This window comes from Suncus etruscus, chromosome 4, assembly GCF_024139225.1.
Source record: "Suncus etruscus isolate mSunEtr1 chromosome 4, mSunEtr1.pri.cur, whole genome shotgun sequence".
Lineage (NCBI taxonomy): Eukaryota > Metazoa > Chordata > Mammalia > Eulipotyphla > Soricidae > Suncus > Suncus etruscus.
The window spans coordinates 13,794,353-13,820,587 of record NC_064851.1 but is presented as its reverse complement, the minus strand read 5'-3'; the positions used below and the strand labels follow the sequence as shown (position 1 = coordinate 13,820,587).

General features: G+C 47.0%; 1 protein-coding gene across 1 annotated transcript in view; it reads left to right on the top strand.

Annotated features, from left to right (window-relative positions):
- VWF (von Willebrand factor) overlaps positions 1-24,367 on the top strand; it is a 143,793-nt gene extending 119,426 nt beyond the window's left edge. The window contains 13 exon segments of the mRNA XM_049771928.1: positions 1,195-1,400; positions 2,090-2,239; positions 7,904-7,987; positions 7,989-8,015; positions 8,772-8,952; positions 9,883-9,923; positions 10,236-10,334; positions 10,336-10,353; positions 17,925-18,023; positions 18,899-19,027; positions 20,235-20,274; positions 22,830-22,927; positions 24,053-24,367. Of these exon segments, the coding sequence (XP_049627885.1) occupies positions 1,195-1,400; positions 2,090-2,239; positions 7,904-7,987; positions 7,989-8,015; positions 8,772-8,952; positions 9,883-9,923; positions 10,236-10,334; positions 10,336-10,353; positions 17,925-18,023; positions 18,899-19,027; positions 20,235-20,274; positions 22,830-22,927; positions 24,053-24,241 (1,361 nt within the window). The 3' untranslated portion in view covers positions 24,242-24,367.
- The last annotated feature ends 1,868 nt before the right edge of the window (positions 24,368-26,235 follow it).

Genomic DNA, 26,235 nt, shown 5'->3' with positions numbered 1-26,235 from the left:
TCAAGTAACCGCAGAAATACTTTGGTAATCACAGAACACTACAATAATCACAGAAATACTATAGTAATCAGAGAATACTAGAATTTATTAAACACAGAAACAGAGTCCAAGAACATGGGTCCAGGGACCAATTTCATATCAAGGTGCCAAGAGCTTCCACTTTTTAAGTCTTGTGCTGTTGACTCAGGCTGGTCTAATTCTAGATAATGAACTGGGAGCTCAAGAGCGCATGACATACAAGAGTGTTCACAGGCCTGGGAGAAGGTACAATGAGCTGAGCACATATTCTGCAAGCAGGAGACCTGGGTCTGATGCCTGGCATTGCATTGTGCTCGGAGCATCACTAGGAGAGGCACCCGAGGACTGAGTCAGGAGTAGCCCCTGAGCATCCCCAGGTGTGGTCCTCCTTGCTATGCCCACCCAGGCCTCTCCAGGTCACAGCCTACACATCTTTCATCAGTGTCTGAGAACCAACAGCTGGAAGACCCCTCCTCTTCCAGATGTGCAAGGAGGGTGGCTGGGCCAGCATGATGCAGCCTCTGCTTTGGGAGAATTCCCTGGCTCCATATTTCTGCTTTTGACTCACTGCTGCCTCCTCTTCCTCCTCCTCTTCCTCCTCCTCCTCCTCTTCCTCCTCTTCCTCCTCCTCCTTCAGTTCCTTCTCTTCCTCCTCCTGCTCCTTCTCTTCCTCCTCCTCCTCCTCCTTCTCTTCCTGCTCTACTTCTCCTCCTCCTTCTCCTTCTCCACCATCACCTCCACTTCTTCCTCCTCCATGACCTCTTCCTCCTCCTCCTCTTCTTCCTCCATTTCTTCTTTCTCTTCCTCCTCCACCATCATCTCCAGTTCTCCCTCCTCCATCTCTTCTTCCTCCTCCTCCTCCTCTTTCTCCTCCTCCTTCCAGGCAAATGCCCCACCCACTGTGCTATCAGTATGGCCTCACATATTCTTATTCTTATGCAGTCTTTTGTATTTACTTATTTTTGGTATTTATAAAATATCCTGTTTATCCCCAGCTCCCACCTACCATGTGCATTTCTGGCTTTGTATTCTGAAGCTTAAAATTCTCAGGGACTTTGTTTCCAAGTAAGTTGCTTGCACATATATGTACACACACATGCACCCCCACCTAGCTGACTGGCTGCAGCATTTCATGGGGTGGGGTTGGGACATGGCCTCACATGCATTCCCCCTCAGCCTGCAAGAAGGAAGAGTGTGGTAGTGAGCCTCCGCCTGCCTGTCCCCCGCACCGGACACCGGCTCTCCAGAAGACCCAGTGCTGTGATGAGTACGTTTGTGCTTGCAACTGTGCCAACTCCACAGTGAGCTGCCCGCTGGGGTACTTGGCCTCGACTGTCACCAATGACTGTGGCTGTACCACCACCACCTGTCTCCCTGACAAGGTAGGAGCTCCCTCGACTCTGCCAGCTCAGGGGCAAGCCTGTGCACTGTGGGAGAGGCACCGCCTGGCCCTGCCCCAGTGCTGTAGGCCCGAGGGGTGAGTTGACAGTGTTGTGTTGACCCCAAGGGGAATACAGTTAGTTTAGGATGTTTTCATGGACACGCTGCTGTGTTCTTCTTGGTTTGGTGCCAAGGCTACTTAAGGCAGAAGACATCATTCTTCCTTCTAAAGAGCAGAGTTGTCAGTTCACTAAGGAAATAGCATGATTCCGTGGATAAATTAGAGAATGGCTAATACTCATCTGTTAAATGCTGTATTAATTCTTTCCTTCATTAATTTGTTCATTCCTTCTTTCCTTAGTTTCTTCTTTTTTCCTTCTCAGTTGGGCTGGAGTACATACTCTGCATGCAGAAGGTCCTGATTCCAATTTCTAGAACTCTGTTGTCCTTCGAATACAGCCTTGAGTGACTCCTGAGACACTTCCACGTGTAACCTGAAAACAAAACAAATTCTTTGCAGTTCTTCTCCTTATGCTTATAAACCATGTCAGGAACATCTGATTGAAATGCTGAGATTTTAAATCCTGATAAATTTTTGCTTTTCCCCACACCACCCACACGGGGGCACTGCTTCTCGTTGCAGCGCTGACCTGGACCTACAGGGCTTCCTCATGGATTCTTGTGTCCACAGGTGTGTGTCCACCGGGGCACTGTCTACCCTGTGGGCCATTTCTGGGAGGAGGGCTGCGACACATGCACCTGCACAGACTTGGAGGACGCCGTGGTGGGCCTGCGCGTGGCCCAGTGCTCCCAAAAACCCTGCGAGGACAGCTGCCGCTCGGTGAGGAGACAAGGGCGGTGGGTGTGGGGCCATGTTGTCACCCCTGGGGGTGTCCAAGAGAAGATCCTGTGGTTCATGTCTTCCAGTCTAAGACTGGGGAGGACGGTGAGGGACTGGGTCCAGAGAGGAGCAGAGAGGCGGGCCTTGATCTCCTGGCATAGGCTCTGATCTGAGGCATGAGCAGAGGCAGAGGGCTTGGTTGAAGCAGATGAAAGATCTAGAACTTTATATATATGTATCAATTCTTATATATTTGCATATATGTATATCTAGTTGTATATATGTATATATTGTTGTTGTTTGACATGAATGTGTATAAATCATATGTATGTTTTTTGAGCCACACCCTGTGACGTTCAGGGGTTACTCCTGGCTCTGTGCTCAGGAGATTAACTCCTGGCTAGTCTGTAAAAACTATTTTTAAGGGACAGAGGCTCTGCGGCTTGCTCTGGGCCGTTCTGTTTGCACGTGGAGACTCTGGGTTTGAAGCCCCACAATGTAGGTTCCCCTGATGGTTCCTTGGAGGAAGTCCCGAATCAAACCTAAAAATACCAAGGGAGACCATCTTAAATTCTTGTGGAATTCCTGGATTTTCTTTCTTTCTTTCTTTTGGTTTGTTTTTTGGCCAGAAATCGCCTCTGGCTTGGGGGGACCAAGTTGGGTATGCTGTCATACATGGCAAGCATACTACTCATTGGGCTTATGTTTTGCCCCTCTTTCCACCTTTTGCTATTTTGAGGGCTCTTCTTTTCTTTTTCTGATTTTTGGATTATAATGGTGATAATCAGGATTACTTCTGGCTCCGTGTTCAGAAATCACTCCTTGTAGTGCTGGGGCGGTGATGGTGGTGGTGGGGAGGAACCATAGGGCATGCTGGGTATTTAACTTCCAGACAGCTGCTCGAAAGGCAAACATCCTTCCCACTGGCCCCTTTTTTTTCCTTTATTTTTTTTTTTCATGGTTCTGGAGATTGAACCAAAGGATTCAGTCCTACTCTGGAACTTATTTCCATTGCTTTCATGTTTATTTATTTATTTTCCCTCCTAGGCCTTTGTGGTTGGCCACTCTGTCCAGGGTTCTCTGGCCCCCATCAGTGCGAACATGCATGGTCTGTTGGGGGTTGTGCACTTGATTGTGGTGACAGGTTGGGGGGATGGAGGGATCAGTAGACCCACCCTGGGTCTGGAGATCAGTGCCAGAATTGAACTCTCAGCTCTGAGGACCTCCGTTTTGCAGAACTGCTGTTTTCCTGCTGCACTCTCCCCGGGCCTCAGACACTCATCTTCCTGCCTGTTTCTCTCCTCCTCAGATCTTCCCTTTGGCCCATTCCTAGAACAGACCTGGTGTTTTGAATTTTGTTTTTGTTTGCTTTTATTGGGCCATCCCCTGGCAGTGCTCAAGGCTTAATTCTGCCCTTAAGGAATACTCCCTGGCAGGGCTTGGGGGGAATCATATGCAATGCTAGGACGGAACCTGGGTTGGTTGCATGCAAGGCAAACAAACACTCTACCTTGTCCTAAGTGCTCGTAAATTGTCTCTGGTCCTTATTTCAAAATTTTCTGAGCTGGTCCCTATGCCTGTTGTAGACATATGTTATAGGTGACTTTTCAGGCCATGTGTCTAATTTGAGGTGCAGAAAAACATTAGCAGTGGTAATGTTGCCAGGTGTAACATTACCTCAACACCACCCCCATTCCTGTGTCTAATCCCCTAATCCCAGGGTAGGCAGTACTGTAGTTGTGACTTTGTTCTGATGCAATGGAGCCTAATCTGTCCTGGAATGGAGGAGCAGCAGGTTGAGGGGAGAAGGAGATAGTGGGGTTACAGGTCTGCTGAGTTTGTGTGTGTGTGTGTGTGTGTGTGTGTGTGTGTGTGTGTGTGTGTGTGTGTGTGATGGACCCTCAAAGCAGGCGCCCTCCCTGCACTGCTTCCTTTCTGGTCCCTGCTTATCTAAAGGGTCATGAAGTCAAAGCAGGTTCACCTGGCTAGAGCCATGGTACAGTGTGTAGGGTGCTTGCCTTGCATGTGGTCAACTGGGTTTGATCTCTTGTACCTCAGAGGGTACAGAGCATGTCCAAGAACCATCCCTGAGTGCAGAGCCAGGTTACAGTAAACACTGATCACTGGCTAGTGTGGGCTACTCCCCACCCCCAATCCAAACCATACCAGGCAAAGTAAAGCAGATTCCCTGGAACAGGGAGGGAGGTTGCCTTAGCAGAGGGGAATGGTGGTGTTTTGAGGTGCTGGTTTGGAGGTAAAGATGACTTTGTGCTTGGGATGGGGGTTGTAGTGTCCGAAAGGGAACTCAGAAATGGGGGGCTTTGAGCACAAGCCTTGCTCTACTCTGCTGTGCTTGTCAGCAACGGGTGGAGCCGGGCTTGCCAGGCCCTGTGGGAGACGATGATGCTGTGGTAATCCAGGAGTGTCCTTAGGGAGCACTAAGTTTTGGAAACCCACTGGTCTGTCTCCTCCCACAGGCCATGGGGGACCATGGGAATAACATACAGGCATGCCATCTGCACTGTGCCACGCCACCCACGATATAGTCCAGAGCTACCATGGCCCAGAATTCACCCAGCTGCAGTGCTGCAGTTCCAACAGGTGGTGGTGGGTCAGAAAGGGGGGTCCCTGAGAAATGCAAGGGCCATGCATACTGCAATGGCAGGGTGCTTCGTGGTCCTGAAACATCTCTCTCCATTTGTCCTGGCTACCCCTTGTGTCTGCCCCGCTCTGCCCACCTACTCTCTCCCCATACCCTGCTCCTTGGGTCTCCTTGGCCCATCAAGTGGAACACACCCACTTATTTTTCACATCAGGGTTCAGCCCTGACCTGGCAGACTCATTCCATCTTTGAGATGAATGTCTCAAGGAGAGGAACCGCAGGCTCAGCTCAGGCCAGGGACTGTCTTCTGTCTCCTCTATGGGCTGGTGGAGTCGGCAGAGGGGAGAAAGACTGTGAGGCCTGAGCTCAGTGACTGGGGGTCGTGTGTGTGTGTGTGTTGTGTGTGTGTGGGTGTGTGTGTGTGGGTGTGTCTTGTTTACTGCATGGCTGTAATATGGGCACAGACATGGGGGTGCTCACTATGTCTCGAGCTGAGGAGTATGTGAGCTCCAGGGCTTTGTTTTGGTTGCTGTGGGAGTGAGGGGGGAGCATGGGTAAACTGTGCTGACTTTCTGTATTCTACGAGGAGGGGGCATCCAGGCCTGTGGAGTTTATCAGTGGTCTGAGTCGTCACACTCTCACGGTCATCACCTTCTAGTTCTTTCTCTGAAAAGCAGCCACTGTCCGTAACACACCACATTCTCCCAAACATCTCAACAAACTGCTCTTCATATCAGGGGAAGAAAATCCCAACAGCAACAATGTGTGAGCCTGGAGAGAGGAGGACAGGGGTTTAGGTATGTGGCTTGTATGAACATCCCAGTTTTGGATCCCCAGCACTGTCAGGACTGATCCACTGAACATAGAGCCTGGTATCTCCTCTGAGCACTGCTGTGCCATGATCCCCAAACTCCAAAACAAAACAAAACAAAAACTCCCTCAAACGTAAAGCTAGCAAGTTGCTAGCTTCCCAGAGAATGTTCCAGAAGGTGCTGGTTCTTTTGGCCTTGCTTGCTTCCTCCACCTGGATCAAACTTTCCCCAAGTTTGTCTTTGAAGGCAAAACAGACTCCATGGTGGCCTCAGGAGTGTGTTCTGAGGGGATGAAGTTCGGAACGCTTTGCATTTCTCTGTGTTTCCCCATGGGGCTTCTCCAGAAGAAAGAGAAGCTGGGCTGGGCCTCCCATGAGTCAGCTTGGACATGGCAGATTAGTGTGAGGAAGTGGTGATCAGAAGACACTGAATGAATTCAAACTGTCTGTCTCTGGGGCCCTGTTCATTGGGGGGTTGACACCATTGGCAACTCCTGCTTTGCAAAGGCCAGTAGAATCCAGGGAGGAGATCAGAGACCCTGCTGCCTCTTTCTGACCCCTATGGTTCAAGGCCCAGGCTGCCAAATCAGACAGGGATTGCTTTTGCCATGGATCTGTCTTCTGTAGGGGAGGAGCAGACCCTCTTTATTCTATATATCACATGAGGACAGCAGTGGTGGAGGAAGGGAGTCAGGAGAGGGGTCTGAATTGGAGAAGCTTCCATGTATAGGAGCTAGAGTTGTTCTGGATGACTATGGGGTTTTTTTGGTTCATTAGTTTGGTTTTTGGGCTACATGCAATAGTGTTCAGGACTTAGTTCTGGCTGTGCATTCAGAAATTGTTCCTGGTGGCGCTTGGGGGACCATATGAGATAGATTGAACCTGGGTTGGCTGTGTGCAAGGTAAATATCCGACCTGCTGTACTATTGCTCTGGCCTCTGCTCTGGAGAACTGGGCCCTAAGCCATCACACTCTTAAGGCTATGAAAAATGGACAGTGGAAATGGTGAATGGGTTTGGGTTATGCCAGAGGTAGGGGAAGGGAGTTTTAAAAATACAGCAGGCATTGGGTGGCATGGTAGGGTCACTCAACCTTGAACAGTTGGTTGGGTCTGGGGATTCAAAGCTTGTAGGAGAATTGTGTGTTGGTCCATGATGGGAACCCATAAGCTAGAAAAGATCCATCCTTTGGTTGGTTCCGTTGTCAGGGCACCCAACTGTACTCTGAGTCTTGCCTTCCTGTGCTGGGTGTGTTTTGCTTTGAAATGGAGGGTGTGTTGATGGTAGTGTCCTCATGTGAGGGCTCCTGCCAAACACCCAGTACGTCACAGATGCAGTCGCTGACTCGTGTCCCCACTCACTGGGCACCTGCGTGACGCGGGCCGGGATGTAAGTTGGTCCCAGGGAGACTGTGAAGTGGAGCCAAGTTTCCAGAGTGCCTGTCTCTCCCCTGAGGTTCCCTACCAATGTCTGGGCACTGTCTTGGCGAGGCCTTCTCAGAGTGTGTGGGCCAAATAGGCCAGGCACCCCACCTATCCACATGGGTTGTTAGTCTTTGTCACAAAGGGCCAAGCTCTAAAAGGACACCCCAGTTCTTTCCCCTTGGGTTCCTCCCCCAAAACTGCTCAGGCAGTTGGTTTAAACCTTGCTCTAGAGTGCCCCCTGTGGGTCCCCATGAAGTGTTAGATGCACCAATTAGATTGGAGGGCTACAGAAAAGACAGAGGCAGTCCACATTCGGTTTCTAATTTCCCTGCAGGCTGTGTGGGAGGCAGGTTGCTCATCCCTGTTCTCTCCTCTCTCTCTGCCCCCATACCTTACTGAGGGAACTCAGGGTAACATCCCGGGGGTATCCTACTTTGACCTTGAGCAGTATTTCTGGGGATCAGGCACTCCTATTGTCAAGGGAATGATTCTTGTACAGAGCAGATTTCAGGCTTCTGGAATGTTCTCCTGCCACCAGTGAGGTGCTCTGGCTGTGGTCCTGACCAGACCAGGTCAACAGGCTGTACTGAGATCCTCCGGGATATCTTTCATCTACTTGTGGACATGGTCTAGTTTTCTGAGGGAAAGAAGATTCTGGAAGGTAGGGCCATGCCTCTTGAGTAGACAAAAAACAAACAAACAAAAAAAAAAAAAACTAAGAACCTTGGTGATCCTGAAGCAAAGAGTGTGTGGAGTTGGGACTTATTTGTTAGGTGGTGGGGAACTCCATGATAGCCTCTTCTCATTCTCATTCTCATTCTCCCACAGGGCTTTACGTATGTGCTGCATGAAGGCGAGTGCTGTGGACGGTGCCTGCCTGCGGCCTGCGAGGTGGTCGTTGGCTCCCCAAGGGGGGGACTCCCAGATTTCCTGGAAGAGTGTAGGTCTGGGCCGAGGGTGTGGGCAGACAGGAAGGAGAAATGTGGCCCACCAAGGGGAGGGGGTCAGAGAATTTCTGACCATGGGCCAGCTTCACCAAGGGGATCTAATCCTTGAGGTGTGGTGGGATGGATGGGAATTTGTGTGTTTGGTTCCAGCTCAGCTGAGGTTTCCTGGCCCTAGGGAAAGCAGTAAAGGTTACTCCAAGCTTCCCATTTTGTAGAGTTGGGGAGTAGGTCAGTTCCCTCTCTTAAGAGTGGGTCAAACACCCCTGGGGTTTAACCATGCAGAATGGGTGTTGGGGTGGCCTCTCTATAGGTGCTCGGTCCCCCAATATCTCCCCAAATTAGGTTTTCCCTGTTGGGGACTCAGCCCTTAAGGTCACATAGCTGCAGCCTAGGGGTCTTGGGGATCCCTGGTGGAGTCATGAGACTAAGACCCCACACTATGGGGGGTGAGGAGAAAGCAGCTGAAGAGAGAGTTAGTTCCTTTCCACTTTGACAGCATGCCCGGGAGTCTCTGAGCTCATAGCCAAGGGGAGAAGGGGTCCCCAGGATTCCTTCACGATGCTTATCTGGGGGTGTGAACCATGTCTGTTAGACACCTGGGTCTGGATTCTCATCTCTCCAAAGAAACTAGAGTAGCCCCATAGAGTTGGGGCTCACATCCAGGACCACAGTCAGCTGGCTGCAGGCCCGGGGTTCCTGAACCTGGCCTGTGACCCCAATGCGGCCCTGGGCCACTGCTCTGCCTACAGGTGGGATCTCGCTGGGCCTCCCCCAGAAACCCCTGCCTCATCAATGAGTGTGTGCGGGTCAACGAGGAGGTCTTCGTGCAGCAGAAGAACGTCTCATGCCCACAGCTAGACGTGCAGGTCTGCCCTGTGGGCCTGCAGCTAAGCTGCCACACAGAGGAATGCTGCCCTGTCTGCCACTGTGGTGAGAGGCCTGGGGTTGGGAGGCCTTGGTAACTTCTCAGGAGATGGGTGGGGCCTCAGCCTCTCCCCTTCTCCACTGCTCTGTGAGTGAGCTGAGAGGATGGCGCCCACTTCTTTCAGGATCCCCCAGGTACACTCATATGAAGGGAGTCTCTCTCTTCCTTTCCCTCCCTCCCTCCCTCCCTCCCTCCCTCCCCCCCTCTTCCCTTCCCTTCCTTCCTTCCTTCCCTTCCCTTCCCTTCCTTCCTTCCCTTCCCTTCTTCCTCCTTCCTTCCTTCTTCCTTCCTTCCTTCCTTCCTTCCTTCCTTCCTTTCCTTCCTTCCTTCCTTCCTTCCCTTCCTCCCTCCCTCCCTCCCTTCCTCCCTCCTCCCTCCCTCCCTCTCCCTCCCTCTCCCTCCCTCCCCTCCCTCCCTCCCTCCCTCCCCTCTCCCTCCCTCCCTCCCTCCCTCCCTCCCTCCCTCCCTCCCTCCCTCTCCTCCTTCCTTCCTTCACTTCCTTCCTTCCTTCCTTCCTTCCTTCCTTCCTTCCTTCCTTCCTTTCCTTCCTTCCTTTCTTCTTTCCCTCTTTTCTTCCCTGCACTTGGCAGTGCACAGGGTACTACAACTGTGCTCAGGGAGTCACCACAAATTGTTCTCCAGGGGATCCTTGGGGTGCTGGGATCCCAGTTCTATCCATGCAAAGCATGTGCTCAGCTCATTGTACTCTTTTTCTGGCTCCTGGAATTTTATTCTTTCAGAAGCCCAGACTAGCTCCAACTCACACCATCTGTGTGGGTCCCTTCAGCAAAGCAGCTTTCTGGAGGTCCCCAATGCCCTCAGAGGGGAATGGTGGGAAGCCCAGGTTGGCGAGGATACTCCAAGGGAGCTGCTGCAGGTGTATGTTTACCCCGTGCACCCCACATACTCAGGCCTGACTTCTCATCTCCCCACAGAACCTGTGGAGGCATGTGTGTTCAATGGCACCATCATTGGGGTGAGCTGTTTCTTTTACTCAGGAGGGGGGACAGGGAATGGGCAGGGCTGGATGGGGGATCAGCTTAGCCGAGTACCAAGTAAAATCCTTCCTGAGAGGTGCTAGGGATATTCTATTCTCTACCACCCCCCTTCTCCTCCTCTAAGACTGACACCCACAACCCCCACCAAAGCCCACTTCAGCCCTGCTCCCTGATGGGCAGGAGACCCCTCTCTGTTTCTTGCTGTTTTGGGCAAAGGATAGTGGAATTTAGGGTCCAGGGCTGAGTGGTTGGGGTGCAGGAAGCCTGAACCTGGTGTGTGTTGTTTTCAGCCTGGGAAGAGCCTTATGACTGACGTGTGCACCTCATGTCACTGCAACCTAGAGGAGGGCCCAGTTTCTGGATTCAAATTGGAGTGCAGAAAGACTACCTTGCAGCGCTTGCCCCCCGGTAAGAGCACGGTGTGGGTTGCATGTGGGACCCTACTTCAAGAGTGAACATGCTTCAGACATCTCTTGTTATGAAGAGTTGTGACGGTACCACCAGGACAGTTTGACTTAGTCAATTGCCCAAACGCCGCTCTCAAAAAATTCTCAAGGCATTTCCCCAAATCTCTGGAACCCTATTGCCACGTTGTTCAAAACAAACACATCATTTGTGGTTTGTTGGGTGTTGTGTTTACAGCAGTGTGACCTTTCCAATCCTTTTTGAAGAAAAATGTATTATTTGCGGTTTGTTGGGTGTTGTGTTTATAGCAATGTGACCTTTCCAATCCTTTTTGAAGAAAAATGTTGTGCTTAGGAGGGTATAAGAGAGAGTCCTTCATTAGGTGAAACATGGGGATCACTTACCCTAAGTGGGAGTGGGGGGTGACCCAGTGTGAGGTACTCCATGAAATACAGGATATATGTTACATGTTTGGGGGCTGGGGCAATTGTACAGTGAGAAGGACACTTGCCTTGAGTGCAGCTGACCTAGGTTCAATCCCAGCATCCCATATGATCCTCTGAGCCCTGCCAGGAGTGATTCCTGAGTGCAGAGCCAGGAATAAGCCCTGAGAACTGCTGAATGTGGCCCAAAACAAAGTGTTGCTTCAATAACGATTTATTGATAGCTGAGGTAGGGCCTTGTGGCAGCTCTTGGGAATGGGGGGTGCTTTCACACACTATTTTAAGGAACATCCTTACCATTCTTGGCAAACGGGAAAAAGAACAAGTTGACAAAGGTTTCTCATCCATTTAAGAGTGTGGGTTCCACACAAATCCCCCCAAGTTGCGGTCACCTCCTTGGAGGCTTCTATGATTGGGTGCTCAAGTGACATCTGATTACTTCTCTTTTTTTTTTTTTTTGGTTTTTGGGCCACACCCGTTTGACACCCAGGGGTTACTCCTGGCTAGGCTGTCAGAAATCGCCCCTGGCTTGGGGGGACCATATGGGACGCCGGGGGATCGGGGGATCGAACCAAGGTCCGTCCTACGCTAGCGCTTGCAAGGTAGACACCTTACCTCTAGCGCCACCTTCCCGGCCCCTGATTACTTCTCTTTACCGACTTCTCTTATCATTAAATGACTAGACTGGATGATTAGATTCTCAGTGGACAGTTTCCTATCCTGTTGCCCTACCAGGAGCAATCCCGAGTGTAGAATCAAGAGGAAGCCCCGGGCATTGGGTGTGGTCACCAAACCAAACCAAACCAAGCTAGAAACCCGACAGGTGTTTTTGTGTTTGGGATGTGCAGGTGTGTGAGTGCATGTTTGGTGTAACATCCCATCCTTTAGGATGCTTATTTTTAGGCTTGAGTGGGGAGTGCAGTAATGCTGCCTGAATTGCACAATAGGGATCAAGGCAGGGAGGAGGTGGGGTTGGACCTACTTGGTCAAGCTATGGAGGGAGCCAAAGCCTGCATGCTTTCTACCACCCCTTTTGGTCGTCAGAAAGCAGCACATTTCTCTCCTTGTTTTGGAGAAATCCAGCCTCCTGTATATCCTTCTAGTTCATGTATTCTTTCTCCTTTCTCCTGAGATTCTAATCTCTTCCCAGTTGTAATCTCTTCCTATTTCCTCTCTCATGAGAACTCCTAGATTCTTTATCTTCCATATCTCTCTTCACCATTTCAGTGTCTGCTGTTCTCATTCAGCACCTTCAGCTGGAGGTTTAACCCAAGGCCCTACCAAGATTTTCTATCAGAAAGAACCTCAAGGCAGCCTTCTGAAGGTGGAGGGATGGCAGGGAATGGAGTTGGGGTCACTCTTCTGGAATGGCCTTCAGTAGAACAAAGTGTTGGTAGTACCAGACAGGAGCCCATTGCTTTGAAAGAAGATGATGCTTTTGTCTAAGTTTAAGTCAAGGAACATTTTTTTAAAATATATATTTTTATTTAAGTAACATGATCATAGTTGGGTTACAGTCATAACCAGAACACCCCCCCCCCCCTTCACCATGTAACATTACCCCCCCTCCCCCCCCTTCCCATCCCCCTGCCTGTATTCGAGACAGGCATTCTATTACAGGTTATTTGTTTTTAAGTTCAGTAAGTTGTATTTTTTTTCCTTAAAGGATGAGTAAAAAAATATAGTAAAGGTGTGATAGTGGCAATTGCTATGTTTGCATAGGTCAGAAAAAATGGGGAAAATGGAAAAAAATCCTGGCCTGATTACAAAAAGAACTCACCCCAGAAGTTTATTGGCATTAGACCGACCCTGGGTTCAAGGCATACCTGTCTGTCCAACTCCAGTCATTCTCAAGGTCCCAGTAAAAACTTTTTCACACTATAGATATTGTTGGTATCAGATTCTTATATTTAAAGACTCTGGATTCTGTGCATTTCTTTCATCGATGTCAGGCTGATGTGGAGCATCCTCTAGTTTCAGCATACCATTAAATGCAGAGCTATCTGCCCTGCATGCAGACTGTTGCTGAGTCGTCTGGGTGTTGAGAGCACTCTTTGGAGTAAGTCAATGCCAAAGCAGTGGTAGGTCTTCCCTGGTAGAGGCTTGGATCCTGATAATGCTATAGACAATTGTGGTTGTTTCCATAGATGGTATTCATTGTTCAGGTGTGTGTGGGGGATGCCCATTCTTCTGAGGCCTGAGCCAAATCATTATGCCAATGTTCAGGGTAAAAGGAATATTTAAGAAGGGATAGCACCATCCTGAGATGACCTTGAGTCTTGGGTTGAGTTTAGCCTGGGGCTACACAGGAGGAGAAATGGGGGAGGAAGTGAGCAGCTGGGAGAGGAGTTCAGAAAGGATGCAGGAGAGACAAGACCAGAAGGTCTTGAACAACAGGTCCAATTTATGAAGTGGGGTACAGGATGCACACAGGCTTAAGTTTTAGTGGATGACTATCCTGAGGGTGGAAGTAGCAGGCCACATTGAAGGTCTGATATAGAGCTCTCATTGGCTGGATGGGAGCTTGGCCCTGCAGGCAGAAGCAGTGGCTCTTCTGTTGGAATGTTCCACCCAAGACTGTTTGCCACTGCCTTTCTCACATGAGTCTCCCTGGTGAAGTCCCCCTCCAGGAGATGACATGCTGGAGTGGCTGTTCTCTTCAATTTCTGAGTGGGTTCTGCAGTGGACCTCTTCATGCACCTCTGATGCCTCTGAAAATCATGGTCCCTCTGCCATGCCCTTCCACATTATTTTCTTTTTCTTTTTTTTTTTATAATTTTTTTATTTTGAATTATGAGAATAAAAGATGCAAAGAAAGAGGATAAGGTAAAGTTACAGTGGAAGGACAATCACCCATAACATAATTATCAGAAGTCCCCTTGTTGATATCTTAACTTTGAACTTTCACCAAAGAAAGTTAAGATAAATAAAACAGAATCCATGTGCAATTACTTTGTCCCTCAAGTCCCCAGATTGTAGCACATTATAATATTTCTTAACAGCACACAAGGCAATCTAAAGCCATCAAACTTACTAAACTCCTTAAACATTAGAGGCATAGTATTTTTTACATTTCCATGTACATGCATATTAGCTTAAGTTAACCTCAAATTTTAAGTGGGTGCGTTTTAAGGATTAGAGTCAAAGGAGCACAGTAAAAAACGGTGTTAGAGTGGCAATTGTTGTTTGCATAGGCCCACCAAAATATGAGAGGCATGGAAAGGAATAACCTTGGCCTAAATACAAAGAGATCCTACCCCTGAAGTTTCCTGGCGTAAGACCAGCTCTAGGCCTCAGGAAAGTTATCGTTCGATCCAAGACATTGTCTGTAGTGCCAACACACTTTTCACACAGTCTCTGTTGTTGGTCTCATGTTTCTGTATTAAAGATTCTGGAATCTGCATGTCCTACATTGAAGTCATGATGTGGAGTGCCTTCTTGTTTCACCTCACCATGAAAGGGCAATGCAGGAAGCCCTTTCCTGTAAGCAGGTTGTTGTTGTTAAGTTTTCTCAGTGTTAAGGGAAGTCTCTTTTGAGCAGGACGATGTCTGAGCAGTGGTAGGGTCTTCCGTGGTAGAGGATTGCTTCCAGGTGATATTATAGACAAACCTCACAATTAAGGGGCAATACAGCAAGTCCTGTCCAGTAAGCAGGTCTTTGTTCTTGTTGTCTTCTCAGTGTTAAGGGGTGTTTCTTTTGAGTAGATGTCAGAGCAGCTGTAGGGTCTTTCCTGGTACAGGAATGCCACCAGGTGATGTTATATACAACCTTGGATGTTTTGTAAATGTCTTCTGTAGATCAAGGGGTGAATGGAGAATGCCCATTCTTCTGAGGCCTGTGCCATGTCTTTATGTCAATGTTCAGGGTGTAAGGTCTCATTGCACTACAAGATTTGTGTGTTCCCATTCTTATTAGATAAGAACTTATTGGTATGTATAGTATTTTTCCATGTTAGTGTGCCTACGCAAACAAGATATAAAGCCACGTGGTGCTATCAGATATATGGGGGCATAAGAACATTTCCAACAAGACCCATGACTTGGTTCAAACATAAGTATTAAACTGAGGGATTCTTTCACACCAAATTCCATATTGAGCAGTTCACAAAGAGAAGATAAAAAAACATGGGGGGGATCATCACTGTATAAGAAAGTATTTAGCAAAAGTTATAGCCGTCAAAGAAAACACCCATAAAATGTTGAAAAGATATGTGTCCTTTTTATGCCTTTAAAAATAGTTGGGTGGGTGTTAACTCTAGGGCACCACTTTGGTCTGTGACTTAGGACTCAACAGTACTTAAGTTAGAAAGGGTATAAAAGGAGTAATGATGATAGGAGTTAAAGAAGTTAAAGAGAAATATGAACTTATGAAGGGGTATGCAAAAGGGCAGAGTACAAAATGGACATTCTGCATACATAAAAACATAATTCAATGATAGTGAGTACTATTAAAGTTTCTTGTGAGAGTACTATTAAAGTTTCTTGTGAGAGTACTATTACAGTTTCTTGTGAGAGTACTATTAATGTTTCTTGTGAGAGTACTATTAATATTTCTTGTGAGAGTACTATTAATGTTTCTTGTGAGAGTACTATTAATGTTTCTTGTGAGAGTACTATTAATGTTTCTTGTGAGAGTACTATTAATGTTTCTTGTGAGAGTACTCTTAATGTTTCTTGTGCGCGCGGCGGCGATAGCCCCCGCGCGATTTTGAAAATGTAGACTGGACAGAGATTACCAGTGCCAGCCAAACCTCCTCCTGCTAGACTCCCGGCTCCCAGGAAGGAGAGATCCTTCAAGAAGCTGGGAGACCAGAAGCTCAGAGCCCCCACCCAGACCCTCCCTAAGGAGCCGCATGGATAGTGGGGGAAGGCCTAGGGTAACCTTCAGGCTCCACCAAGGGACCCAACTCACCGGCTTGCCCAGGCGTGTGGCCCGGGGAAGCCCTGGAGATCTGGAGCAAGGCAGCAGAGGGGTGCTGGGGTTACCCAAGTCCTGCACCCCCCCTAGGCCTGGCCAAGCAGGCCTCCGGCATGGCGGGGGCCTGCCAAACCTCCTCCTGCTAGACTCCCGGCTCCCAGGAAGCTTATTTTCTTTTTCTTTTGGCTCTTTCTCCAGTCACCCTTGGCCCCTGCATTTCTGTGTTCTTGACCTGCCTGGGGAGTGTCTGGTGTTTGTGTGCATGTGTATATATGTGTGTATGTGTGTGTTGGTGAGAGGTGGAAGATGAATTCTTCATCACTGTGTCTTTTGAAGACTCAGAGTTTTAAATTTTGACAATGTTTAGCTTACATATGTTTATTTTGATAGGTGGTGCCTTTCATTTCCTATTTAAGACATTCTAGTCTGCTTTAAAATCATGAAGATATTCATTTATGTTTCATTTTGGAAGTGTTATTATGTTATTTCATGTATAGGCGTCTATGAACCATGAGAAATTAATGCTTTCTTTTTAATTACTGGTATAAAATAAGGGTTGAGGTTCATTTCTCTCTTCTGCCTTCTCTACAATGACTGGCATTTCCATTCCAACCCTGTTTGTTGAAAGACTTTTCTTTCCTCAGCGGGTGCTGTTGGCACTTTGGTTTAAAAAAAAAAAAGAATGAGCTGAAGCTGAAAAACATTGGAAGGGCCTGCGCCTGTTGCCATCATGACTGCAGGGTCTTTCCTGATGCCTTGGCTAATTTCCTTCCCCTCCCCACCCCCCTGTGATCACCACACATTGTCTTGATTACTGGAGCTTTACTAGTAAGTCTTGAAACCAGAAGTAGAAATCCTTCAACCTTTCTTCTTTTTCAAGGTTGTTTTGTCTATCTGAGGTCCATTCCATTTCCCTATAAATGTGTAGTCAAATCCTCTAGTTTTATAGAAACCCACTTTAGAGGTATGCTTTTTGGACTCCATCTGGAAAGAATAGGCAAGATTTGGCAAGATTGAGCATTTCAGTTTCTCCATTATCTCCATTATCGAGATCTTTCTCTGCAGTCATTTGGGGGTTTTAATGTAGGTTGCAATGCACATATCCTTGTGAAACATAATTCCCTATATTTTTTAATAAAGGTTTTTAGATAATATTGTGAAAGTTATTTTTACTTCTTTCTTTGCAATTTTTTCCTCCTTGTTCACTGGTTGTTACTTTCAGGCTAATACTGACTAGAAGTGCTGAGGTTGTTTTGTTTCCCGCCAGAGAGGGAATTAATTCAACATTTTATCATTAAATAGGAAAGCTGCATGTCCTTTTTCCAACCGAAGGAATTCTCTTCCATCTCTTAATTTGCAGAGTAATTTTTTCTGAAACATGTATTGCATTTTGTCAAGCAGTTTTACTTTAAGTATGAAGATGATTATTTTTTTCTGGAATGGGAATTGAATTTTGTCAAACAGTTTTACTTTTGCATAAAGATGATTGTCTGGGCTTTCCATAATTATGTTAACAGAAGGAATTGATTGCTTTGGTCAACTACCTTTGATTTTTTTGATAAATCCCAATTGGCCATGAAATGTTACACCTTTAAATTTAATCTACTGTATAATATATAAATTATAAATATAAATATAAGGTTTTAATTTAAGCGACTCTGCCATTATATGGAAAATTGGTGGAGGTACAGACATGAGATTGGAGACCACATATGACTATGACAGAGCCTAGTCTAGAATGTTTTTGCTTGGATTAAGGGGTGTCAGAGTATCCTGGTTGTGATCAGTTTGAAATGCCCTTTTGTAAGATTTGGTGCAGAGAAAAATGGAAAAGTCCTAGGTGACTCCCAGATTTCTGGATTAAGCAAGTTGGTGATTAAACCACTCGCTGAGGTAAGAAAATGACTGAAAAAACTGGAGAAGATTTGGGGTGTTACGTGGGTTTGAGAAATCAAGTTCTATTTTGGACATAATTCTTGAAATGACAGCATAAGTCTGAAGCTCAGGGAGGAGATCCAGTTGAGAGTTTGGGTTGTAGATCTTAAGTGAGGGAAGGAAAACTGTCTTGGGGACTGAGAAACATGTTAGAGTTGAATGTTGGCTTTCTAACTTCCGTGTAAACTGCTGGAGAGAGAGATGAGAGGCTGCCAGAATAACTCGAATTGGACTGATGCAGGAGGATCACCAAGGCTGCTTTTTACTCTTGGATCCAGGGCTACAAGGAAGAGAAGTTACAAGGAGAATGCTGTGGGAGATGTCTGCCAACTGCTTGCACCATTCAGCTTCGGGGAGGACAGATCATGACACTGAAGGTAGAGCATGTTGATCTCTGAAATTCTTACTCCTGTTACTGTCAACCTCCTGTTTGAGGATATTTTCTTTGAGAGGGATAGAGGCTGGAGTGATAATATAATGGGTAGAGTGCTTGCCTTGCACATGGCTGACCCAGGTTCAATCCCTGGCATCTCACATGCTCTCCTGAGCATTGCTAGGAGTGATATGTGAGTACAGAGCCAGGAATAATCCCTGAGCACCACCAGTTGTGCCCCAACCCAAAATTAATAAAGGAAAAGAGAGAAGACCCAAGTTTTCCTTTAATAAACTTTGGATCAATATTGGCTTGATTCTACTTTTACAAAGAAAACATGGACAATGCAGAGAAGGTATAGTCTTTTGCCATTTGGTGATTTTGTCATTCTTCTCAGTAAGGGTATAGTTGATGGATGGCCAACTATACTCCTTGATTTGGAGTTGGTTGAGATTTAAGATTTTTCCCCAGCCTTGATTTGTCTATAAGACCAGGCAGGTAATTGGGAAGAAACAATTCCAACCTACCAAAGTCTGAATTTGCTGGTGGCACAAGGAAATGGCCCCCATGTCATCTCTTGTTCAGATCTTGATACTCACATGAACTCTACCTATGCATTAAATCATGACAGTCCCAAGTGGTCTGGATTTCCTGAGGACACACTCCATTTGTGCATCTTAGTTTATAGTAAATGTGTTGGAAAACTGGGACTTCATCATTAGTCTGTTTCCCGGGTATATAATCTTCTCATTCTCTTGGTTCATCATCCTCCAAATTGCTTCTGCAATCTCCATGAGTCAAGGTCATGATTTGAAGTGGCTTTGGAGCCCAAATGTTTTCTTAGAATGTGTTGAGCTCACTTCTCCTCTTGCCTTTCAGCGTGATGAGACGATTCAGGATGGTTGTGATAGCCACTTCTGCAAGGTCAACGAGAAAGGAGAGTACATCTGGGAGAAGAGGATCACAGGCTGCCCGCCCTTTGATGAACACAAGTGTCTGGCTGAGGGCGTGAGTAGTGAGAGCTCAGGCTCTGCTATACTCTTTGGCAGTCTACACATTCACTCAAAGAGCACAGTCCTTCCAAGCAGCATGCAATCCAACTCAGACATAATTTCCCAGTGTCTAGGGGGAAATTCCAGACTTAGTTTAAAAAACAATAGCTTTGAAACCCCAATATCAAAGTCGAACAGAGAGAGACAAACCTTTGTATTGTATTGTGTTGTTATAAAATTATTTTGAAGTAAAAACAAGATTTTATTTAGGAAGGGGAGAGAGAGAAGAGAGAGAGAGGGAAAGAGAGAGAATAAAGTGAAGAGTGTGGATTGGTAGAGAGAGCCCCAGAGTTAAAGTTTGAAAGGCCACATCTCAGGAGGGGAGACACGGATGAAATATGTTCAGGATCATATACCCAGGCCTACACGTATACCTATGCCTAACCATTTTTAATCACCATGAATTACAGAGTTACAAAATTATTCGTTGTTAAGTTTTAGGTATAGGATGTTCTAACAGCACCCCCTTTACCAGTGTCCACTTCCCTCCACCAGAGTCCTCAGTTTCCCTCCTATTCCTTGCTCACATCTAGAACAGACACTTCCTTCTCCATCATTGTCCTTGTGTGTGTTCCCTGTCCCATCCAGTGGCACACTTCCTACTGAAGAACACTTCCCCTATTTTTCAGCTGTATTTCTTTTTGGACTTTAGTATTCCGTTATGAAGTTTCTTTATACCCCGCATATAAGAGAAATCAATTCTGTGTTTGACTCTCTCCCTCTGGCTAATTCACCCAACACGATACTCTCCAAATCCCACCCCCCCCCCCCCCAGCAACAAAGAAAAGCACATGAGTTTAATCAGATTTTGATGATTTTGTGGATTGCCACAAAAATGTCTCGGAGACAAAACCTGATGCTCCATAATGTTTAAAAAGCAAGTCCAATGAGATTGATTGAACCTGGGATACTTGAGTAGGTTTCTGGAACGTCAATGGATATTCACTCTCCTTTGGGATGACTGATCTTGCCTCTCATTTGGCAGAAAACTGAAAATTAGCCAGATGGTTTCAATCTGGTTGGGTGGGGAAGTCTGCCTACTCACATTTGTGATGGGAAGCCATGGTTTACCTATGGGACATAAGCTCGGGACTGTAAGTCCAGAACTCTGCACTGACTTCTGTTCTATTTGGACCTAATCTGGGATTTTTCTACTTGCTTAGGGGAAAGTCACGAAAGTACCTGGAACCTGCTGTGACACCTGTAAGTATAACCCCAATAGATTGTTCTTTGAAACCATCATACTAAGTTCAAGAACTGTTCTTTGGAGTCAACTTAATCCACTGACATTTCTCAACCACTGGCCTGTTATTGTGTTTTGTTAGAACAGTCCTTAAATATCCTTAGACTTCCCTTAGTTCAGATCTTTCAGGTGACAGTTGAATGGTTTCCTCCCTTCTTACTGTCCTCCTTCCTCATCATCCTAGTATGATCCTCTATCCAACCAGAGCTCTTGAAAACTGGCACTCACGGTCTGTTGTGTATGTAAACATTTTAATGGGATTATTATGTTACTGACCCTACCCTGATCGGTGATTGTGCCCTATCCTAGGGTGTGACCTGGCATTCTGCTCTCACCCTAGGGTGGTACCTGATTCTGCTCCCACCATTGGGTGGTACCTGATTCTGGGGCATAAAAACAAGGGTCTGTGGAAGGTGAGAGGCTTTTTGTCCTGGACCTATTCTTAGGCCTTTTGGCTTTGGCCTCTTCACGTAATAAAGAGCTGTTTTCTTCGGGAGCCTGACTGCCTGTTGGCTTTCTTCCCACCGCATTCACCTCAGAACCGCTGACTGAACAGGGTAACAGACGTGTGGTCCGAGCTGGAGGAGAAAGGCCTCATCTTCCATCCCTCCATCAGTCAACCTCTTCAGGGGCTGACTTGCAGCAATGGTCCATATTGACAAAGCAGGCACTATGTACCTTTCCTTTCTATGAACCCGCTGAGCTCAGGGACCACTCCTGGTAGTGCTAGCAGGCATATGTGGTGCCAGGGATCGAATCCTGGTTGGCCATGTGCAAGGCAAGTACCTTACCTGCCCATAAGGAAAGGCAAGTTACTTAGAGCCTACTTTGTCAATATGGACCATGAGTGCCAGTCTTCAGGAGTTCTGGTTGGATAGAGGAGATAATTCTCTCATATTAGGATGATGAGGGGGGCAAGTAAGAAGGGAATCAAGGAGAAAACCATAATATCAACCAGGTATCTCAGGGAAGAAGAGAATATGAGCCAGTAAACATTAGCCCTCACTGGGTGTTGTAGGTGCTATAGAGGACATTTGTCTTCTCCAGATTTATAAGGTGGTCTAAGTTGGTACCTTTCTATCCTCACTCTTGGCTTCTCTTGACCTTGCAGCTAGTTTACAAGGTTTGGTCTCAGCAGCTCACAGTAAAAATTTTGGTGCTGGATCCCACAGCCTGTGCATCAGACAGTGCCCTTTCCATAAATCCCCGTGTTCACGCATACACACTACTGTCAGAATCCCAGTGTTAATGGACTCATCTCTACAGAGAATGTGGCTTGCGTGGAGTAATGGATGGTTTTATGTTTGTTTTTCCTTTTCTTTTTTTACTTTTTATTTAAGTTTGTTTTCCTTTTGACTTCTTTACCATTGCTTTCTTTGATGTTTGCTGCTTTTGGGAGTTAGAGGAAAGGAGAGTGAAAATTTGCCTCCCTTCAGTGTTCACTCGTTCACACTGACAGTCTCCGGGATCAATTGCTATAATCTGATCCTAGTAGGTGGAGAATATAAACCAAGAAAGCATCTTTCTAGGATTCCTTTATGAAGGGTTTCTGACTGTGAAGCCAGGAATCTGTCAGAGAAGATGATTTCTTTTTAGATACATTACATGCAGAAGTGGGTGAGGAGACAATTCTTTGCAAAATTAGCAACAAGGGGTCTCTGTTGGTCCATATGCTTGGGAGGTTGAGAGGCCTCTCCAAAGGGAAACAGCAAGGATCAGGGATTCAAATAATAAAAAAGAATAATATAGTCTTGTTGGCCTCAATATTTGCATTTATTCCCTCTCTTAGTATACTTGGCAGGCTTTCACTCTGCAATGAAATTATTTGGAAGTGGGATGTTTCCAATATGTCGTTAGCATTGATTTTGATTTGGAGTCATCCAAGAATGGAAAACTCCCAGGATCTGAATGGGGTGGGGCATGGCGAGCTGGCATATAATACCAGAATTCTCCTAGAAATCTTGTTGCATCAAGTCTAGGATACAACTGACTTCTGTATGGAAGGAATCCCAGACCACTGACACAGAGACAGAAGTGCCCAGAGAGAAGAATCCATTGTGGTGGGGTTGTCATGGATGTTCCTAAAGATCCTCTGGGCAGTGACTGCTCTTCTGTGACCATGACATAGCCTTGCCTCTTCCCCACAGACAACAGTGGCTAGAAATTAATTCTGCTTACTGGCTACTTCATTGCTCATTAGCTTCTGGATGTAGATATAAGCAGAAGAGGGCTTTGGCCCTCATGATTGGATATTTAGAGTCTACAATTGTATAAAAGCTGGTCTCATCCATCTCCTTCACCAAGGCCCTGGGAATCCAGGCTCCACCTGCCATTAAGATGGTCCCATTAAATGAGTTAAGTACAGCATCAGCTTTGCCTCTGAACAGGAAGTGTGGGGGGGACAGCAGAGGCAGACCAGGAAAATTATTCCCCTCCCTGTGGTGGGGCTGGCGAGTGGGCCACAGAGGCCCTGCTCTTCCAGCTCCCCAGACCCTCATTCTCACCTGTCCTCTAGGTGAAGAGCCTGATTGCAAGGACATCACTGCAAGGCTGCAGTATGTCAAAGTGGGGAGCTGTCAGTCGGATGTGGAAGTGAACATTCACTACTGCCAGGTAAAGGCCCTGGTAGAAGAGGGCAAGGGGGAGTGAGTCTCTTCTGTGCCTTTCTCTGGTGCTGCATTTAGAAGGAACTGGGATCAGAGGTCAAACAGAAGCATTTTTTTCTTTGTTTTTCTCCTCCTCCTCCTCTTCCTTCTCCATCTCTTCTTCCTTTTTCTCCTCTTCCTCTTCCACTCTTCCTTCTTTTCTCCTCCTCCTTTTCTTCTTCCTCTTCCACTCTTCTTTCTTTTCTCCTCCTCCTTTTCTTCTTCCTCTCCCTCTCCCTTTTTTCCTCCTCTCCCTCATCTTCCTCCTCTCCCTCTTCTTTCTTTTCCTCTTCTCCTCCTCTTCCACCTCCTCCTCTTTGTCCTTCTTGATGCCAGGGATCAAGCCCAGGACTTCACACATGCAAAGTGTGAGCTCCACCGTTTTTTGGAAGTTCCTTTTTCTTTTCTTTTTGTTGTCAGGGTCACAACTGGCAGTGCTCAGGGGCTGCTACTGGGTCTGTGTATGGGGTTTTCTCTCAGCCGTACTCAGGGGCCATATGGTGCCAGGAATTAGACCTGGACCTCTTGGGTGCAAAGCACATGACCAGCACTTTGAGCTAGCTCTCCAGCATAGTTTTTTAGTTTGTTAGTTTTGAGGCCACACCCAGTGATGCACAGGGGTTACTCTGTGGCTCTGTGCTCAGGAATTACTCCTGAAAGTGCTCAGAGGACTACTCAGGGAAGTGCTCTGGGAAGCCAGGTATCAAACCTGGGTCAGCCATATGCAGGCCCTATTTGTTGCTGTACTATCGTTGTGGCCCCAATATTTTAAAGTGTTTTATTGAAGCAAATAGGAACTTTTGAAATAATAATAATAGTAATAATAATAATAAGATGCAGGAAATTAGAAAAACTCAGACAGCCCTTTAAAGAGGCTGCGATGTCCTTCATCCCACCTGATGTGGACACCGAAGCCCAAGAGGTCTGGTTATGCTGTTACCAGAGGAACTGAAACAATGCAGACCTTACTGTGATCCCGTTTCACAGATCCATGAGCTCGGCTTTCTCGGGTTGGAGTGGGACAGGTGGAGGACATAGGAGGGCATGAGTGACCCCTGGCCCCTGGGTGAGCCGTGTCTCTGCTCCATTGCAGGGCAAATGTGCCAGCAAAGCCATGTACTCCATCGACACAGACGACGTGCAGGACCAGTGCTCCTGCTGCTCACCAACTCGCACAGAGCCCATGCGGGTGCCCCTGCACTGCACCAATGGCTCCACCATCTACCATGAGGTCCTCAATGCCCTGCAGTGCCAGTGCGCCCCTCGGAAGTGTATCAAGTGAGGCCCGCTGTGTCCCCCTGAGGGCTCTGCCCCCCACAACCAGGCTTCTGTTTGGTCTCCCTGACTTGTTCTGCACTCTCTCAAGCCTTCCTGAACCTCCCAATAAAGATGGAACTCTTTTGCAAAAGCTTAGTGGTTGTGTGTGTCTGTGAGTTTTCTCTGAGCCCTGGCACTGGTCTGAGGGATGCACAGGTTCCATCCAGACATGCTCCACACCCCAGAGTCCCTCAGTTAGGTGCTTAAGAGGCACTGAAGAGGCTCTGGATAAACTGAGACATTGGGGCTCAAAGGCTCAAATGAGTATCTCTAATGGCTGAGAATTGGGGAGTGAGCCTTGTTCTGAGCAATGGTGCAGATAACCCCAATCTGATAGAGGTTTAGTCCCCAAACTGCTAATTGGGGCTGTGACCTAATTTGAAGAGAGGGGATTTATAAAAGGGGACATAAGGGGACATCCAGGAGATGACTCAACAGGTTGAGCACATGTTGGAGCCCTGAATTCCATCCCTGGAACTATATGGTGGCCTTTTTATTTTTGTTTTTATTTATTTATTTATTTTGGGACACACTTGCTAATGTTCAGGAGTTACTCCTGGCTATGCATTCAGGTGCTCAGGGACTGTCTGGAATGCCAGGGATGGACTTCAAGGTGGCCAAATGCAAGTGAAGTGCCTTTCACAGACACACACACTACACACTACACACACAGGGGCCTAGATGGTGAGATTAGCTGGGGAATAAAGACAATGCCCTGAATATGTGATAGGAAGTGTCTGTAGGGGTTACTCTGTCTGTCTGTCTGTCTGCCTGCCTGCCTACCTACCTACCTACCTACCTACCTACCTACCTACCTACCTACCTACCTACCTATCTACCTACCTACCTATTACCTACCATTTTCTATTTTTTTAACACAGAATATATTCAGTGCATTAAAGAATCATAGAATGGAACAGAGCAGACTTAAACATCATCCACTCTACCATCCCACCCTTGTCCTATTCCTTGAGAGAGGATATAAGAAGCTCAGGAAACCTCTGTGTCTTAGTAATGGGTAGGGGGAGGTGGTAGAACCAGGTTGTGAACCCTAGGTGCCTTAAAGCTAGCCAAGAACTTTCTTGCTTTCTGGGGAACCAGCCGTGTTATAAGCAAGTGTTCGAGGAAGTGTGGGGGATCTGTAATATGGAGGGGAAGAGAATGGGCACAAGTTTTATATAACTGCTCAATAATTTAAAATCCAGTGCTCTCCATCCATCACCCTGTTTCCACCTTTGCAGAGCCTCTAAGGTCTCTGCTGGAAACTAGATCCAGAGCCATGGAATGACCTGTCTCTCCTGACTGATCGCCTAACACTGAGACCTGGGCACGGGGTGTTACCAGAGGCATCTAGAAACTCAGCAGCAAGGCCTCCTCCTTGTCCCAAGGTGTCGATTTCCTGGCTGCCTATGCTGTATGGCCTGAATTTCTCCACCTACTTATGGCTAGGACAATGCATTTGCCAGAATAAAAGCTCTTCTCTAATGGCATGCTCTGATTTAAGAGAAATAGCTGGGGCTGGAACAGTCATACAGTGGATAAGCACAGAGCCAACCTGGGTTCAATCCCCAGCTTCCCATATGGTCCAAAATAAAAGAGAAAGATAAAAAGAGATGGCTGGCAGGGTCGGAGAGATAGCACAGCAGTAGAGTGTGCATGCAATTGTTACATGGACTGACCCGGGATGGATGATGGTTTGAATCCTGGCAGCCCATATGGTCCCCTGGGGCCAGGCAGGAGCTATTTCTGAGTGCAAAGCCAGGAGTAACCCTTGAGGGAGGCTGGGTGTGAACCAACCCCCTCCCCCAAAAAAGAGAGATGATGGCCGAGGACAGTAAAAGGATGCAGAGAGAGGGTTTACAGTGATAGTATAGCAGTAAGGCTCTTTCCTTGTATATAGCCTATCTGTGTTTAATCCCTGGCATCCCATATAGTCCCTCAACCTCTGCTAGGAGTTAT